The following is a 16,681-nucleotide window of genomic DNA, read 5'->3' on the forward strand; positions in this document are numbered from 1 at the left end:
ACTCTATTGCACCTACCTGAGTGCATACCTTGTGTGTATTCTCGTCAGTAGTATTAAATACCCCATAGCCTAAAACAAGGCTGACAATTTTTTCGATTTGGTGAACTGAATTTTTAAAACTTTTTTTTAATTTGCCACAAACTGGATAAAGTGGAGCTGCCTCCTTCTTGCATCAATCCCTTCAACTATAGACAGGAAAGTATGCTCGACATCACTAAGCGTGACACAACAACAAAAATATCCAGTTGTCACCTAGTGAGGGAAACAGGAGTTTTGAGCGGGGCGAGTGAGGTGTGTTGAGACGAGGTGAGGTGTGGAAGGCTACTCACGGGCTCCTTGCTGGACTTGGTGGGCGGCAGGGGTGGCAGCTCCGGCGCGGGGGGCGGGGGCAGCGTCGTGTTGGACTCCTTGACGATGATCTCGATGATGGGCTCCGGCTCCCGGATGTAGTACGGCACCACCTTCACTGGGGGCGGCGGCGGCCCATACACCGGCCGCCCGTGCTTCGACACCACCGCCGACGCCTGCAGACCACACGCATACAATCTCTCTACCGTGTATTGGGCACAGCTAAATACTGGGCTGCGTATCTTCTACACGCTGCTCGAGAAACAACATACACATATCAAATCAACAGTCAATAATTCACAAAATATCACAGGGTGATTCAGCTGCTGCTAACAATGGATTTTATGCAGCCCGCAATGCCTTCAAAAACCAAGCGAGTGATTCTCATATTCTGCACTCACTATGTGCAGACCACAAGTCCTACAGAAAAAGTGAACGAGCCCTCATTTGTAGGAAATTTAATGTGGTTAAATTTTGTACTGTGGTACGTTTTCCCTGGAGGCCACGTTTTTCAAGAAACACTCCTTTGAAGGTCACTTTTGTAGGTTTTCCGTTTTTTAATTATTCGAAAACTGCGGCATTCAGCAAAAACGTATATCTCTACAAAATTAAGCTACATCAAATTTACTGCTAAATGATCCTGTTAATTTTTTCTGTATGACTAATAGTTTGTGTGTAGCGAACAAGAGAATATGAAAATCTTGTGAGTGGTATTTGGACGCGTTGCGGGTTGCATTAAACCTATCGTTTGGTCGTCTAGGGCAGTTGGATCTCACTGTATATCCAATACTCAATGTTTGTCAAGCACATATGCATATAAATTGTGTGTATGTGCGAGGGAGACAGAGAGAGAGAGAGAGAGAGAGAGAAAGAGAGAGAGAGAGCGAGAGAGAGAGAGAGAGAGAGAAAGAGCGTGTGTGTGAGTGCGAATGTACTTTTATTTCTGCGTTCCAACATAGCTCTGGAATACCTTGAGATGTGTCCACCCTTCACCTTTACGACATCTTGAACTCCCGTGGGGACAGTTTCAGCGAGATGTCTGAATGTCTCTGGAGGAACGGTAACATATTCTTCCTTGAGAGCCGAAACCAGATAACGTAGTGGTATTGAACGCTGGTGTCAGCACCGAGTCGACGTTCTAGCTCATTCCAAAGGTGTTCCATTCGTTTCAGGTGTAGACTCAGCGCCAGGAAGGGTTTTGTCGGCAGAGCAATGTCCGTCGCGCCGGCCGTGGTAGCCGAGCGGTTCTAGGCGTTCCAGTCTGGAACTGCGCGACCACTACATTCGCAGGTTCGAATCCTGCCTCGGGCATGGATGTGTGTGATGTCCTTAGGTTAGTTAGGTTTAAGTAGCTCTAAGTTCTAGGGGACTGATGACCTCAGAAGTTAAGTCCCATAGAGCTCAAAGCCATTTGAATGTCCGTCGCACCCGTCATGATGACAGAAACAAATATAGTCTCCGAACTGTTCCTCTACTGTACGCAGTGCACTATTCTGTAATATGTGCTGATATTCTTCCGTATTTTCGTTTTCTTAAGCACAATAAGGGCACAACACCCTAACAACGGAAAACATCCCAGTACCGTAACATCACGTCCTCCGCACTTCAAGGTTGGCAGGACACATGACGGCAAGCAACTTTCTCGAGGCATTCGCCAAACACAAGGCCTTCCATCGGACTGCAACGGAGTACACCGTGATTCATCACTCCAGATCATTCTTCCCAATCACGTATCGTTCAGTGGCATCGTTCCTTGTACCATCTGAAGCGTCGCCTAGAACTGGCTGCAGAAATGTGTCTTACGAGGAACGCTCACTATTGTAGCCCAACCTTCTAAATTCTCTACTCACAGTCATTATGCTATCTGTGCTGCTGGTAGCACTTGGGAAATCATGACGATTTCTTCCGCCGGTTTTATGCCATTTTTTACAAACGCCCTCCGCAATTCTCTACGGTCGTTGGCGTCAGCTTGGTGCTGCTTTAGCAGTAGTTGTTCTTTCGCACTTCTCCTTCACAATCACGTCACTAATAGTCGACTTGGGTAGCTTTAGATGGGTTGAAATGTCCCTGATGGACTTATTAGTGAGTGTGTGAATGTGTGTTTTTTGTGGTGCTGACGGGCCCTCAACAGCGAGGTTATCAGCGCCCTTACACACTTTAAAGAAACGAATATGGATAAAATTACTAAAATGTGATCATTCATGATAAGACAAAGGGAAAGAATAAAAGATGCTATACTTGAGACCAAAACACAGGTAAATAGACGAAGGATCTAAAAGAAAGGCACAGGGAAATGTAACTGGCTGACCCCTTAAGTAAAAAATGGGTGAGCCAATCACCCTGTTAACACATTAAAACCAGCTCCAAGTAGAATATGGTTGAGCCAATCACCCTGTTAACACACAAAAACCAGCTCCCTAAAATCTTGGAAAAAAACACTGGACAATTCACAAAACTTTTAAACTGTGATCACATTTGTTTGAACGTTACCTAAAATAGACTGCAGATTCATCGGCAAATCAGCCGCGGCCTGCTGGTCGGTAAATAAAACTCAGTCGAATAACATGTAGCGCACAGTGATCTGAACATCACATGCACCACACATTGGAGATGGCTCTCGTCGGACCAAGAAGCCATATGTCATAGGACCGTGTGACCTCTGCGAAGACGAGTGAGGAGGAAATAAACCACGACCACGTTGTGAGATTCACTATACGAATCATATTGTCTTTCACTTCCAGCCACTCATCCTCCCGCCGACGCAAGAACCACGACCACGTTGTGAGATTCACTATACGAATCATATTGTCTTTCACTTCCAGCCACTCATCCTCCCGCCGACGCAAGACTCTGGAGCTCAACAGCGAGGTTATAGCGTGCAGGGGAATGGCATACTGAAGTACCTGAGGATCATGACACGCCTCCTTGGCTGCTAGATCCGCCCTTTCGTTCCCCGCAATGCCCATGTGCCCTGGCACCCATCAGAAAGGCACCTCCTTCCCCAGTCATAGTTGGAGGAGGCCATCCTGGATAGTCTGGACTACGCTGGGTGCAAACGATTCGGAGACTGAAGGACACTCAGAGAAACGGAACAGACAAGAAATTTAGCACTTGAAGAACGTCTCATCTGCTCCATTGCCCGCAAGATCGCATATAATTCTGCACGAAAGACAGGAGAGTGTTGCGCAGTTGGACCTTGAGGACACGATCCGGGAAAACAACAGAGCAACCAACCGAGTCCCCCTGTTTCGACCTACCCGTAAAAAGAACCGTATCGTTGTGATGATCATATAAAATGTCAGAAAATATCGCATTAGAAACAGAACCAGGAGTGCCATCTCTCCTGTACTGCACTAAATCTAAAATGACGCTGGGCCTCTGCAGTAACCAGGCCGGAAGACGGTTAAAACCCTGGATTTAGGGTTGTAGTAGTTCCACACAGAGTGACTCCAGCACACGCTGCATGTGGATCCCAAACTGCTCAAAATGGTTCAAATGGCTCTGAGCACTATGGGACTTAACATCTGAGGTCATCAGTCACCTAGACTTAGAACTACTTAAACCTAACTAACCTAAGGACATCACACACATCCATGCCCGAGGCAGGATTCGAACCTGCAACTGCAGCAGCAGCGCGGTTCCGGACTGAAGCGCCTAGAACCGCTCAGTCACAGCAGCCGGCTCCCAAACGGCAATGTGGCTCGCGGATGGTCAGAGAAAAGGCGTTTCAGAGGCGGACGAGCAACAGTATGATATGCGGGAAAAGTCGGGGCTGCGAAGAACTTACACGCCTGACGCACCATGAGGAGCTGTCGCCGGATGGTGAATGCCTGTTCCCCGTCCTCAGCAAGAGGCTGGGTATGGGTCTGGTCCTATAACCACCCGTGGCCAGCCGAATCCCGCCGTGGCGTACAGTGTCAATGACGTCAAATATGAAGGCCTCTCCGATCCATAAACCGTGCACCCATAGTCCAGCCGCGAACGCACGAAAGCCCTATAAAACTTGAACAGTGGCGCCCTGTACGCTCCCCAAGCCCTGTGGCTCAGGCACTTCAAGATTTGCCTTTCAAGTCTCTCAAGTGTGGACTTGTTACTCAGGTAACATGGAATGATTAGTCCACGTTGGAAGTCAGTGACCACTCCTGACCGACCATTTATGCTGTTACTGCTCCTCCATTGAGAACAGACTACTCCCCGCCTCCTTTTATATTGACGGGTCCCCTTCTCGCTACGTTCGGTGGTCGATTACACATGAGTGTCCAGGTGCTTTTGATCAGATAGTCTATCGCTTAGTATCGGGAGAAAATTATCGCGGGACTAGGACAACCGTAGCAGCTTTACTTGTCCACATGAGGAAGGAAACGTGGCGACATGTAAGCGCAACTATGGAGCGCCTGGACAAATTTTAAACAGACATTCGGTACACACCGTGGTGGACAAAAGTATTTATATTTTACTGAACGTCGTAGTCAGAAGCAACAATAAGAAAAAATATTTCCCGCTGCTATGTTTTTCATTGCGGGGAGGGGTGAGATGTACGGGGTTATGCATAGGTGTCTCCGCGGCTCCAGAAGACGGCTGTGCAGGTACTATTAGACATACAGGTAACAGGGCCAGCCGGTGTGGCTGTGCGGTTCTAGGCGCTTCAGTCTGGAACCGCGTGACCGCTACGATCGCAGGTTCGAATCCTGCCTCGGGCATGGATGTGTGTGATGTCCTTAGGTTAGTAAGGTTTAAGTAGGTCTAAGTTCTAGGGGACTGATGACCACAGATGTTAAGTCCCATAGCGCTGAGAGCCATCTGAACCATTTTGAACAGGTAACAGACGCACATCAATGGACGGAGCATTTCTTCAATTTTTTGACTCACATTACACGTGGAATATGGGCACCGTTAGTGACGCGGCAAACTTCAATAAATGCGTGGAGTTCATTGACACGAATTGTTTGGGGAGGGGCGGCAGCTACCTGCTTTCAAATCTTTTCATTTCGTTGTACATCTGCAGGGGCGAAATAATTCAGGACAACAATAGGGAGCGGATGATTTGTCTACATATGGGCTTAACAACTTGTTGAGTTTGAGTGTGAACACTCGAGCCTGCTCAGGCTCTTGCTCGCTAGCAAAGCTGTTTAATGTTGTGGGGAATGAGGGATATGCGCGTTCACCACGTGGTCACGACAGCATGTCCACTGTTTGCGTCATTGTTCTGTAAGCCTTGTAGTTTCCGCGTAGACGTCTTAAGAACCCGATGGCAGTTAAAGGGTTGGAACAAGAGAGCCCAGATGAAGCCGTGCAGTGGCAGGAACAGTTACCGCAGCGGAAGTCTGCGGTTTGCCCCCCCTCTGCCTTGCTCTTCTTGCGTTGCGCAATCGCGACGGCCAGTGTCACGAACAGCGGTCCGGAGGCGTCGCGTCTCATTAGGTGCTCCAGTTTATGTTACCGCTCTCCTTTCACTTAATTTGCATCTCTATAACACGGAAGCTGGAAGAGAGGGGTCTCTTCCCGGTTTCCGTCAATTTCTCTCACAACACACATTTATACACAGTATCACCCGGTCCGTATTTTGTCCGTGAAACAGTTGCAGTGCTCACATTAGATTTGGCTAATAGCACCGCTTCAATATACTCCTGCGGCTGGGCCCGGTATGTGACTGAAATAAATTATTCTATTCGATATCAAAGAGATAATTCTTTCTACTTATATTAATCAATTATTGACTAATTCTTTCTCACTTGACATCTTAGTTTTACAAATACTTCATTACACCAAGAATGTTCAGATGTTTGTGAATTCCTAAGGGACCAAACTGCTGAGGTCATTGGTCCCTAGACTTACACACTACTGAAACAAACTTAAGGTAAGAACAACACACACGCCCATGGCCAAGGGATGACTCCAACCTTCGGCGGGAGGTGACACGCAATCTGTGACATAGTACCTCTAACCGAGCGGCTCATTACACCATATACAAGCATTACAAGCCTATTAATTCGCTATAATTGATTATTATTTTCTGAAGTAATCTCTCTCATGATGAAGGTATAATAAAGCTGAATGATCATATAAAATTAATTGTTGGTAAGGCGGGTGCCAGGTTCAGATTCACTGGGAGAGTCCTTAGAAAATGTAGTCCATCAACAAAGGAGGTGGTTTACAAAACACTCGTTCGACCTATACTTGAGTATTGCTCATCAGTGTGGGATCCTTACCAGGTCGGGTTGACGGAGGAGATAGAAGATCCAAAGAAGAGCGGCGCGTTTCGTCACAGGGTTATTTGGTAAGCGTGATAGCGTTACGGAGATGTTTAGCAAACTCAAGTGGCAGACTCTACAAGAGGGACGCTCTGCATCGCGGTGTAGCTTGCTGTCCACGTTTCGAGGGGGTGCGTTTCTGGATCAGGTATCGAATATATTGCTTCCCTCTACTTATACCTCCCGAGGAGATCATGAATGTAAAATCAGAGAGATTCAATCGCGCACGGAGGCTTTCCGGCAGTCGTTCTTCCCGCGAAACATACGCGACTGGAACAGGAAAGGGAGGTAATGACAGTGGCACGTAAAGTGCCCTCCGCCACACACCGTTGGGTGGCTTGTGGAGTATAAATGTAGATGTAGATGTAGAAATACCAGCTGGAAAATTTTATCACTGGAGAGGATATAAAGGATCAGAAATCCATATCGAGCTTTATGTATGTTGATGAAGTAATTTTCATAACTAATGAACAGTTTTACAAAGGTATTGTTTGATCTCAACAACATAACTGAACATTTTAATTTGATCGTTTCTAAAACAAAATCTGTTGTACTGAAAATGCCTGTTATGTGCAAAGATACTCTAGAAGAGAAAATTGTTGAACAAGTGTCTAATTTAATCCTCTGTCAAGATATTGGTCCCAGGAATTCTAATACTTTCGAGAATTTTTTAATTTCGATTTTGAAGTCGGATAACAAATGATAAATGAAATATTTTTTTCGTGTGATATGATTACAAATTCACAATTTTCTGATTCTTTCCCTTTACTTGTACTTTAAAACCTTTCTTCTTGTCACGTTTTGTGGTTAGATGTCAACGTGAAGTAACCTGTAGGTTTTAATGAGTGAGTTTTCCGTGTATCAAAATGTGTAACGTAAATGGCCGTATCTTTGGACTACATTGACTTAGAAGCTTGACAATTTTACGTCACCAAAGGACTATAGACCTCAGTACGTGATACAAATTTCCAATTGATACGCTTGCCTCTCCCTGAGGAGAAAGGGTCTTTACACACGAACGGAAAGACAGAAAATGAGTCTGATAACAAAAGACAAAAGAAATTTTTCGTGTTATATAATTACAAATTAACAATTTTCGGCGTTTTTCCCTTTGATTGTATTATGAAACTTTGCTTCTTGGTAAATTTAATGATTCTAGACCAACGTGAAGTATCCTATAGGTTTTGATAAGTGAGTTTGCGAATATCAAAATCTGGCGCATCGTACTGCTTCTGCATTAGCAATCTCAGCAGCTGTTGGCATCACACTGACACAATAAACTGTTATGAATCGGTTACTTCAAGGATTAGGGCATGCATTCTACTGTCCCCAAACCACCGCCATTTACAACTTAAGTGTTGTCAAGCGGGAGCTCATTAAAGGGCAGGTTGAGGTTTGCTGTGTTTTCTGATGAAAACTGGTTATGCCGCGGTGCTGGTGATGGCTATGTGTTGCTTGGAAGTAACCCAGTTGAGGAACTTCAGCAGACCTGTATGTGTGCTGGACACTTTGGACCTACACCCAGCGTTATGGCCTGGGGTGCGATTTCCTATGGCAACACAAGTATTCTCGTGATTATTCCACGCACCCTGACTGCAAATTTGTATGTCAGCCTCTTGATTAGACCTGTTGTGCTGCGATTCATGAACAGCATTGCAGGTGGTATTTTTCAACAGGATAACGCTCGCCTACATACCATTGTTGTAACCCATCATGCTCTACAGGGTGTCGAAATGTTGTCTGGCCTGCTCGATCACCAGATCTGTAGTATTAGACGGAAACTCATCGAGTAAAACAGAAGTAATATCCGGCGTTCTCCAAGGAAGTGTTATAGGCCCTTTATTGTTACTGATCTATATTAACGACATAGGCGACAATCTGACTAGTTGTCTTAGATTGTTTTGCAGATGATGCTGTCATTTATCGTCTTGTGAAGTCATCAGATGATCAAAACGACTTGCAAAATGATTTAGATAAGATATCTGCATGGTGCAAAAAGTGGCAATTGACCCTGAATAAAGAAAAGTGTGAAGTTATTCTCATGAGTACTAAAAGAAATCAGCTAAATTTCGATTACGCGATAAGTCACACAAATCTGAGGGCTGTAAATTCAACTAAATACTTAGGGATTACAATTACAAATAACCTAAATTGGAACTATCACATAGATAATATTGTGGGTAGAGCAAATCAAAGACTGCGATTCATTGGCAGAACACTTAGTAGGTACAACAGGTCTACTAAAGAGACTGCTTACACCAAGCTTGTCCACCCTATTCTGGAGTATTGCTGTGCGGTGTGGAATCCGCATCAGGTGGGACTGACGAATGACATCGAGAAAGTACAAAGAAGGGCAGCTCGTTTTGTATTATCGCGAAATAGGGGAGATAGTGTCACAGACATGGTACGTGAATTGGAGTGGCAATCATTAAACAAAGACGTTTTTCATTGCGGCGGGATCTTCTCATGAAATTTCAATCACCAGTTTTCTCCTCCGATTGCGAAAACATTCTGTTGGCACCAACCTACATAGGGAGAAATGAAAAATAATAGAAATCAGGGCTCGCACAGAAAAATGTAAGCTCTCGTTTTTCCCGTGTGCCGTTCGAGAGCGGAACGGTAGAGAGACAGCTTGAAGGTGGTTCATTGAACCCTCTGCCAGGCACTTTATTGTGAATAGCAGAGTAATCACGTAGATGTAGATGTCTCCAATCGAGCACATATGGGATACCGTCGAAAGACAATTCTAGCGACATAAATAAATAGTATTAACCGTCCCTGTATTGACCGACCGAGTGCAACAGGCATGGAACTCAATCCCACAAACTGACATCCGGCACCTGTACAACACAATGCATGCACTTTTGCGTGTTTGCGTTCAACAATCTGGCGGCTACACCCAATTGATAATGTACCAGCATTTCACAATAGCCATGGATTATATAGCGCTTACATTATCCTGTGATCTTGCAATACCAATCGCTTCAGTATTTTATCTACATAAACGTATTCTCGAATTGTGGTTGCTGAACATCAATTAATTTTTGGTGCTGCGATTTTTCCCGATATTGTATTTCAATAGGTCTACATAAGACATAGCGAAATACAGAGGTAAGGTGCCCGTTCTTCCGTAGTTACAGCGTGTATCTGTTCAGAGTAGATGGCTGTCATTGTACTGCTTGTGCTGTGTGGAGCTGAGTTTGTATTGCTGCAGTTGGCTGTCGAAATGAAAGAACCGAGTCGGCGAGAGCCAGTGCCGCCTCCCTCCTCTTGAGGAGAACCGAAGGGACAGCAGAGCTGAATGTCACCAAGCTACGGGCATTTTACCATTATCCGTGTCAGATTCATTCACTGCATGACACACTTATACCCGAATGTCAGTGGTGCTAGGAGAAATCTCCACCGCTATAATTTTGCTACCAAAGAAGGACTGGTAATGGCATACAATTTCTGACCTTTTAGGAAGTTCGTCGATGTCCAAGATATAATGCGAAAGGATTTCGTGACCTCATTCAGTGTGAAATTTACAGTAGGAAACGGATAATTCCGATGCGGTGGCAAATTTTATGTTGTTAATTTATTCTTCTGTGGCCGCCTCATAGAACAACTTCATATTTATAAATGAAATGCACAAAAATTAGTGTTTACTTTGGCATTAATTTATTTAGTTAACCGGTCTTCGACTCAGAAGGCCATTATGCAGCACTAACTATCGTCAACAAAGGAGATGTAGCATTGGTGGTGAACTTTGAAAAAGATAATAAACACGAAGAATGAGATGCAAAAAACAGCTAATTAAATAAATTAACACTATGGAAACATCAACATTTTTGTCTTTTCATTCATAAAAGTTATGAGAGGTGATGGGGATCCGTCTATTGCATGGGAATGTCAAGCTTCCCGGCTACCCCGAACGGAATAAATTATTATGTGCCAGCACTTTTTTCCCCCTTCCTTTCTTTAATTTTTAGAATCATCTGTAACACCACAAACACATTGTTACACCACAAACACATTCACTGTAGTCATGATAACGGTAGAAGGATGATGGTACACAAAACCGAAGAAACTAGCTAACTTCTACTTCAGTACTTTTATACTCCACAAAAATTCATAAAATATGCTACAGTATTCTAGCTGAAGCACATGGGCGTTTACTAACTGGAAGTAACAAACCAAAAAAAGTAGTACATATGGTAAATTGAGGGACCTTCTCAAAAACCGATATTTTAATCGTTGCACCAACCGGTGAAGTACAAAATTTGTAGGTTTGTAGTCTAAGGCGTGATCGAAGGTCTGAATCTACCCCTTTGTAGGGGCCCGTTCTTTCCAGACAGATCTCAATGAACAGAGAGTATAGCAGGTGTGATTTGTTCCGGCGTTTTTCTAACATCGCCACCTCCAGATGTCGAAGCTGTACCAAACGCTGTATGTTGATAGAGTATCAACCAAAACTTCGATTTAGATCGTGCTATGTTACTATTAAAAGTAACACCAGAACTAAAGAGCACAGGAAAAGTGAATTAGTGAAAGATAGCTTTCTAGATCTCGCACGGGTGAGTGGCAGTCTGATTTCGCTTCTTTAGCTGAAAGTAGCAAACCTATACAGCACAATTGTATAGATAGGTGTGGTGTTCTGTTGGACATGTGAGACAGAACGAGACATCACTTGCAGTTTCACTGAATAAACATGGACAACCGGAAAACTAGAATAAAGAAACAATTGCATTACACGTGCGGAAGTATTAATAGTCCCAAATAACACTTTCAAGCGTAACACAGTAAAAAAAGGGTCATCTTTGGGGTTCGAACTCAGGCCCGTTGATACGACGATCTATCGCTCTACCAACTTCCTCACGGGAATCACATGTATTACTTATTCAAAGTTATGCTTTTCCTGTGCTCCGTAGTTCTGGTGTTACTTTTAATTATCATTTACGCCCGTTCTGCCGGACGGCAGCACATAGTACGAACTAAATAGGAGTTTTGGTTGATGCTCTGTCGAAATACAACGTTCGGTGCGGATCTGAGTGTCTGACATCTGGATGTTTGGAGGTTAGATCCAAGAGAAAAGTCCCGAAATCTTCTTCGGAATCGGGGCAATGCAGCAATTTCAAATTTGTTCCTTGGAGAATGTGTCGCTCACAAAAAAATGAACGCCTTGTGTGAATATGTATATTTGTTAGTGGGTATAAGAGAGCAAAGTAGTTGATTTGATCGATATGGAATGTCCTTAGGTACTCATCAGTATATGTTGGCCCACAGCACTACAATTAGTCCCCAGTGCTTTCAACCATGTAACACCCCCCTCTAGCATTGACAATCGCCTCAATACGGCGCGGGAGAGAGTCCACAAGTTTCCTTGGATATATCATATACAGCTAAAGCCACACACTGGTGATTACATCCCGTAGAACTAATAAACTGCGGAGACGTTCGTTGTTACGTTTCAGGTGTTGTTCCAGATAGTTCCAGCAAATCAACCATTGATGAACACAATGCCACGGCACTCATCAGCAGCCCATGCTTCCCAGTAGCGACACCACTCCAAATGCAGCTGTTTTCAGTGTGGTGTTGCCAGCAGCCTACGCAAGCTACGTAATTTCTTAGTTGGGCCGCTGCTAGTCTCTGACCAAAGGTGCGTGTTGACACAGAATGCTGCATTCAGACCATCACTTGCTCTCGCATCGCGAGCATCGTTGTGATGGGGCTACGATGTACTTCGTGCACAATACGACGATCCTCCACGGTGGTGATCTCACATGGTCGATCGGAACATTGACGACGCGTATGTATGCCCTCATGTTTCCACGCAGTCCAACATCAGACCACTCTCACATCTGAGTTCCCGACAAATTTGGATATTGTATGATTCATCTAGCTGGCCAGTCCCACCTCCTACCTCCATGGATGCGGGTGGTTCTTACCTCCAAAGAACTTCTTGCTAGGTACTAAGTAATATACTACCAAGTTTGGGTTAAAAAGAAATCCAATCCCTTAAGAGGAGATGTATGACTTACTTCTTGACTTAATTTCTTTGGCTGCTGTGGGGGCTAGAGCATCCAGAAGAATTCGCCATCCATCTCTGTCTTTGGCCATTTTCCCTCATTTCCGTCAACGTCTTATCAACTCTCCTTGCCTCCCCTTCCAACATTCTCTTCCATGTATCTCTAAGTCGGTCTTTCTTCTCTCCTGGGAATTCCATTCCAGTGCCTTCTTCTTGATTGCTCCATCTGGTTTTCTCACTGTGTGCCCCAACGACCTTCACACTCCCTTGCGTATCTTTTCTTCTGTAGATATTTGGTTCGTTTTTCAAAAAAAAAAAAAAAAAAAAAAAAAAAAAGAAGGCTCTGAGCACTGTGGGACTTAACATCTGAGGTCATCAGTCCCCTAGAACTTAGAACTACTTAAACTTAACTAACCTAAGGACATCCACACATCCATGCCCGAGGCAGGATTCGAACCTGCGACCGTAGCGGTCGCGCGGTTCCCGACTGAAGTGCCTAGAACCGCTCGGCCACTCCGGCCGGCAGTCATCAACTGATTGAGAAGCAAAGTAAGGTGTGTTCCAAGGAAATTTGTGTTGCGGCCATGGTGTTCATGCTGCACGTTAATGACCTTACAAACAAAGTAAAATCTAGCCTCAGCTTTTCCACAGAGGCGATTATCTATAACGTACTGCCTGAAAAATGTTGGAAAAATATTCAATCGGATATAGAGGAATTTCAAAGTAGTACCAAGATTGGCAATGGCAAATGACTTAAATAAAGATGTAATATTGCTGAGTGCACGATTCCCAGTCACCAATAGAAATATCTGCACTTATACCTGCTATACCTGTACATAAATGACATGGTGATTAAAGTCAGAAGTCCCGTGAGGCTTTTTGTAGATGATGCTGTTGTTTATAGGAGGTCCAATGTATCGAAATGCAAGAAGACCTGCAGAGTATCGACTCGTGCTGCAGAGATTGGCAGTTGACCAACAACATGACAAATGTAAAGCAGAGCGCATAAATAGGCAGAAAAAATCCCACAGTTATATGGTTCCAGGAGTCAAGAATAATCACTGGACGCAGTCACATCCGTTACATATCTAAGATTATGCGTACAGAATGATTTAAAGTGGCTCGGCGATATACAAGTAATACCAGGTATGGCAGATGTCAGACTGAGATTCATTGTGGCCCGCACAGAAAGGAGGTAGCTTATAAAACCCTCGTTTGACCAATACCTCAGTATTGATAGTCAGCCTGAGATTTATAGCAGACAGATTGATAGAGCAAATAGAGTCGACCATGAGGATAGCAGAGTGTTTCGTTAAAGGTTCATTTAGTACGCACGAAAGTGTCACGGAGATGTTCAGCAGCAGACTTTGCAAGAGTGGCTTTGCGCATCACAGTATGTTTTACTCTTAAAATTACGAGAACGTGCATGGAGGCTTACGACTAATTGTTTTTCTCACAGGACATTCGCAACTGGAAGAGGAAAAGCTGTAAATGACAGACGTACACGAAGTACCCTCTCCCACACCCCATAAAGTAATCTATACTCTGCAATAGTATGTATCATAGTATTAGTACTGTGTTATCCTGCCAGCTAGAGTAAAGTATAAAGTAACATTTAGGTTATAAACTGCCTTTACTGTTTCTGTCTGTTACACTCTTAGCCAGACACAATGTGACGTCACACTATTAAACCGTTTATCACTTCTGTTGATTTTTTAACGCTAGCTTGTGCGGTCTTTCCTTTTGGTGTTGAAGCCTGCCTGTTCAGTTGCTTATTTCATTTTACCTTCTACACTGAAGAGCCAAAGGAACTGGTACACCTCCCTAATATCGTGTAGGGCCTCCACAAGCACGCAGAAGGGCCGCAATACGATATGGCATGGACTCGACTAATATCTGAAGTAGTGCTGGAGGGAACTGACACCATGAATCCTGCAGGGCTGTCCATAGTAAGTAATTTCCTACGTAAGTGAGTCAACGAAATATGAGACCTACAATTCTTTGTTTTTGATTTATCACCTATTATTCTACATTTGTTGTTTTTGGCACCAGCCATTGTCATACTCTCTTACCACGGACTGCGCCACATCCGTTCACTCTGTTCAGCACTTTGTAAAAATAAAACTTGTTCAATAATTTTCTTATCCAATTGTCACTCCTGCCTCGTGCCTCCAGTATTATTTCTAGAACTGTTAACTATCTCAGTACTGCTATATCTCCCTCATGCCGTTCACTGAACTCACTCCACGTCCAATCCTTCCGATGCCTGACGCTGCTCTCCTCGTTTTCGTCCACACATCTCGCCTGGGTTCTACTGTGTCCTGTCGCTACCGACGCTGCTTGGCGTCTCTCCTATCTCGCGGTTTTAGCACCTTGGCGTCGCATCTTTTGCCTGCCACCGGCTGTAGCACTTCCTTCGTATGTTATGCCAATGTGTACACCATTCTCTTAAAATATTTCATTTTCTTACAGCTGCTTTTTGTTAGCAAACTTCTACATATAAATGACGCTGGGTTCAGTGTCGAAGCCGGCCGTTGTGGCCGTGCGGTTCTAGGCGCTTCAGTCTGGAATCGCGTGACCGCTGCGGTCGCAGGTTCGAATCCTGCCTCGGGCATGGATGTGTGTGATGTCCTTAGGTTAGTTAGGTTTAAGTAGTTCTAAGTTCTAGGGGACTGATGACCTCAGAAGTTAAGTCCCATAGTGCTCAGAGCCATTTGAACCATTTCAGTGTCGATTTCATTAAGTCTACCGTAGATTTAATTATTTAGCAATTAATCAAATTCTGAACCTTCCTGGCAGATTAGAACTGTGTGCCCGACCGACACTCGAACTCGGGACCTTTGCCTTTCGCGGGCAAGTGCTCTACCATCTGAGCTACCGAAGCATGACCCACGCCCGGTACTCACAGCTTTACTTCTGCCAGTATCGCAGGAGAACTTCTGTAAAGTTTGGAAGGTAGGAGGCGAGATACTGGCAGAAGTAAAGCTGTGAGTACCGGGCGTGAGTCGTGCTTCGGTAGCTCAGAAGGTAGAGCACCTGCCCGCGAAAGGCAAAGGTCCCGAGTTCGAGTCTCGGTCGGGCACACAGTTTTAATCTGCCAGGAAGTTTCATATCAGCGCACACTCCGCTGCAGAGTGAAAATCTCATTCTGGAATCAAATTCTAGGTATACAGAGGTTTCCAAACTTAGGGTTACCTCACAAGATGTAGATGTAGATTTGCCTTTCAATATTCTCTGTACAGTGACTTGCGGAGTATACACGATCTGATCAAAAGTATCCGGATTCGCCTACGAAACGCGGAATTGACCACTAGATGTCACCAGTGGCGGGCCCGCCATTGTAAAAGGAGACGGGTAGGATAGTGTTGTCAATAGAAAAGCTGTAACAGGAGAATGGATCGATCAGAAGAGCTCAATGAATTCGAACATAGACTACTCACTGGATTTCACTTGACTAACAGACCAATCAGGGACATTTCAACCCTGCTAAAGCTGCCAAAGTCGACTACTGATGAAGTGATTGTGAAGTGGAAACTGGACGGGACAACCACGAATAGACCAAGAACGTACAGTTTTGAGGAGGGTGTTTGTAAAAAAATGCATGATATCAGCAGAAGGAACCACTCGTGAGCTACTAAGTGCTACCAGAAGTCCACGTAGCACAATGACTGTAGGCAGGGAGTTAGAAAGGAAAGGATACAAATGTCGAGCACCTCCCCAAGAGCCACACATTTCTGCAGTCAGTGGTAAGCGTCTTTTGAGGAGATGTGAAGAGTGACGCCACCCTACAATAAATGATGGGAATGGAGTGATTGGCAGTGGTGTAGCCGGCCGCTGTGGCCGAGCGGTTCTAGGCGCTTCAGTCCGGAACCACGCTGCTGCTACGGTCGGAGGTTCGAATCCTGCCTCGGGCATGGATGTGTGTGATGTCCTTAGGTTAGTTAGGTTTAAGTAGTTCTAAGTTCTAGGGGACTGATGACCTCAGATGTTAAGTCCCATAGTGCTTAGAGCCATTTAAACCATATTTTTTGCAGTGGTGAATCACACTATACCCTGCGGCAATACGAAGGAAGCA

At 44.6% G+C, this 16,681-nt stretch overlaps 1 protein-coding gene across 1 annotated transcript in view; it reads right to left on the reverse strand.

The window, feature by feature from the left end:
• The window catches only part of LOC126263331 (mastermind-like protein 2), a 187,953-nt gene that overhangs the window by 74,972 nt on the left and 96,300 nt on the right, over nucleotides 1-16,681 (reverse strand). The window contains exon 3 of the mRNA XM_049960420.1: nucleotides 330-524. Within this exon, the coding sequence (XP_049816377.1) occupies nucleotides 330-524 (195 nt within the window). The remainder of the gene's footprint in view (nucleotides 1-329; nucleotides 525-16,681) is intronic.

This window comes from Schistocerca nitens, chromosome 6 (assembly GCF_023898315.1).
Source record: "Schistocerca nitens isolate TAMUIC-IGC-003100 chromosome 6, iqSchNite1.1, whole genome shotgun sequence".
Lineage (NCBI taxonomy): Eukaryota > Metazoa > Arthropoda > Insecta > Orthoptera > Acrididae > Schistocerca > Schistocerca nitens.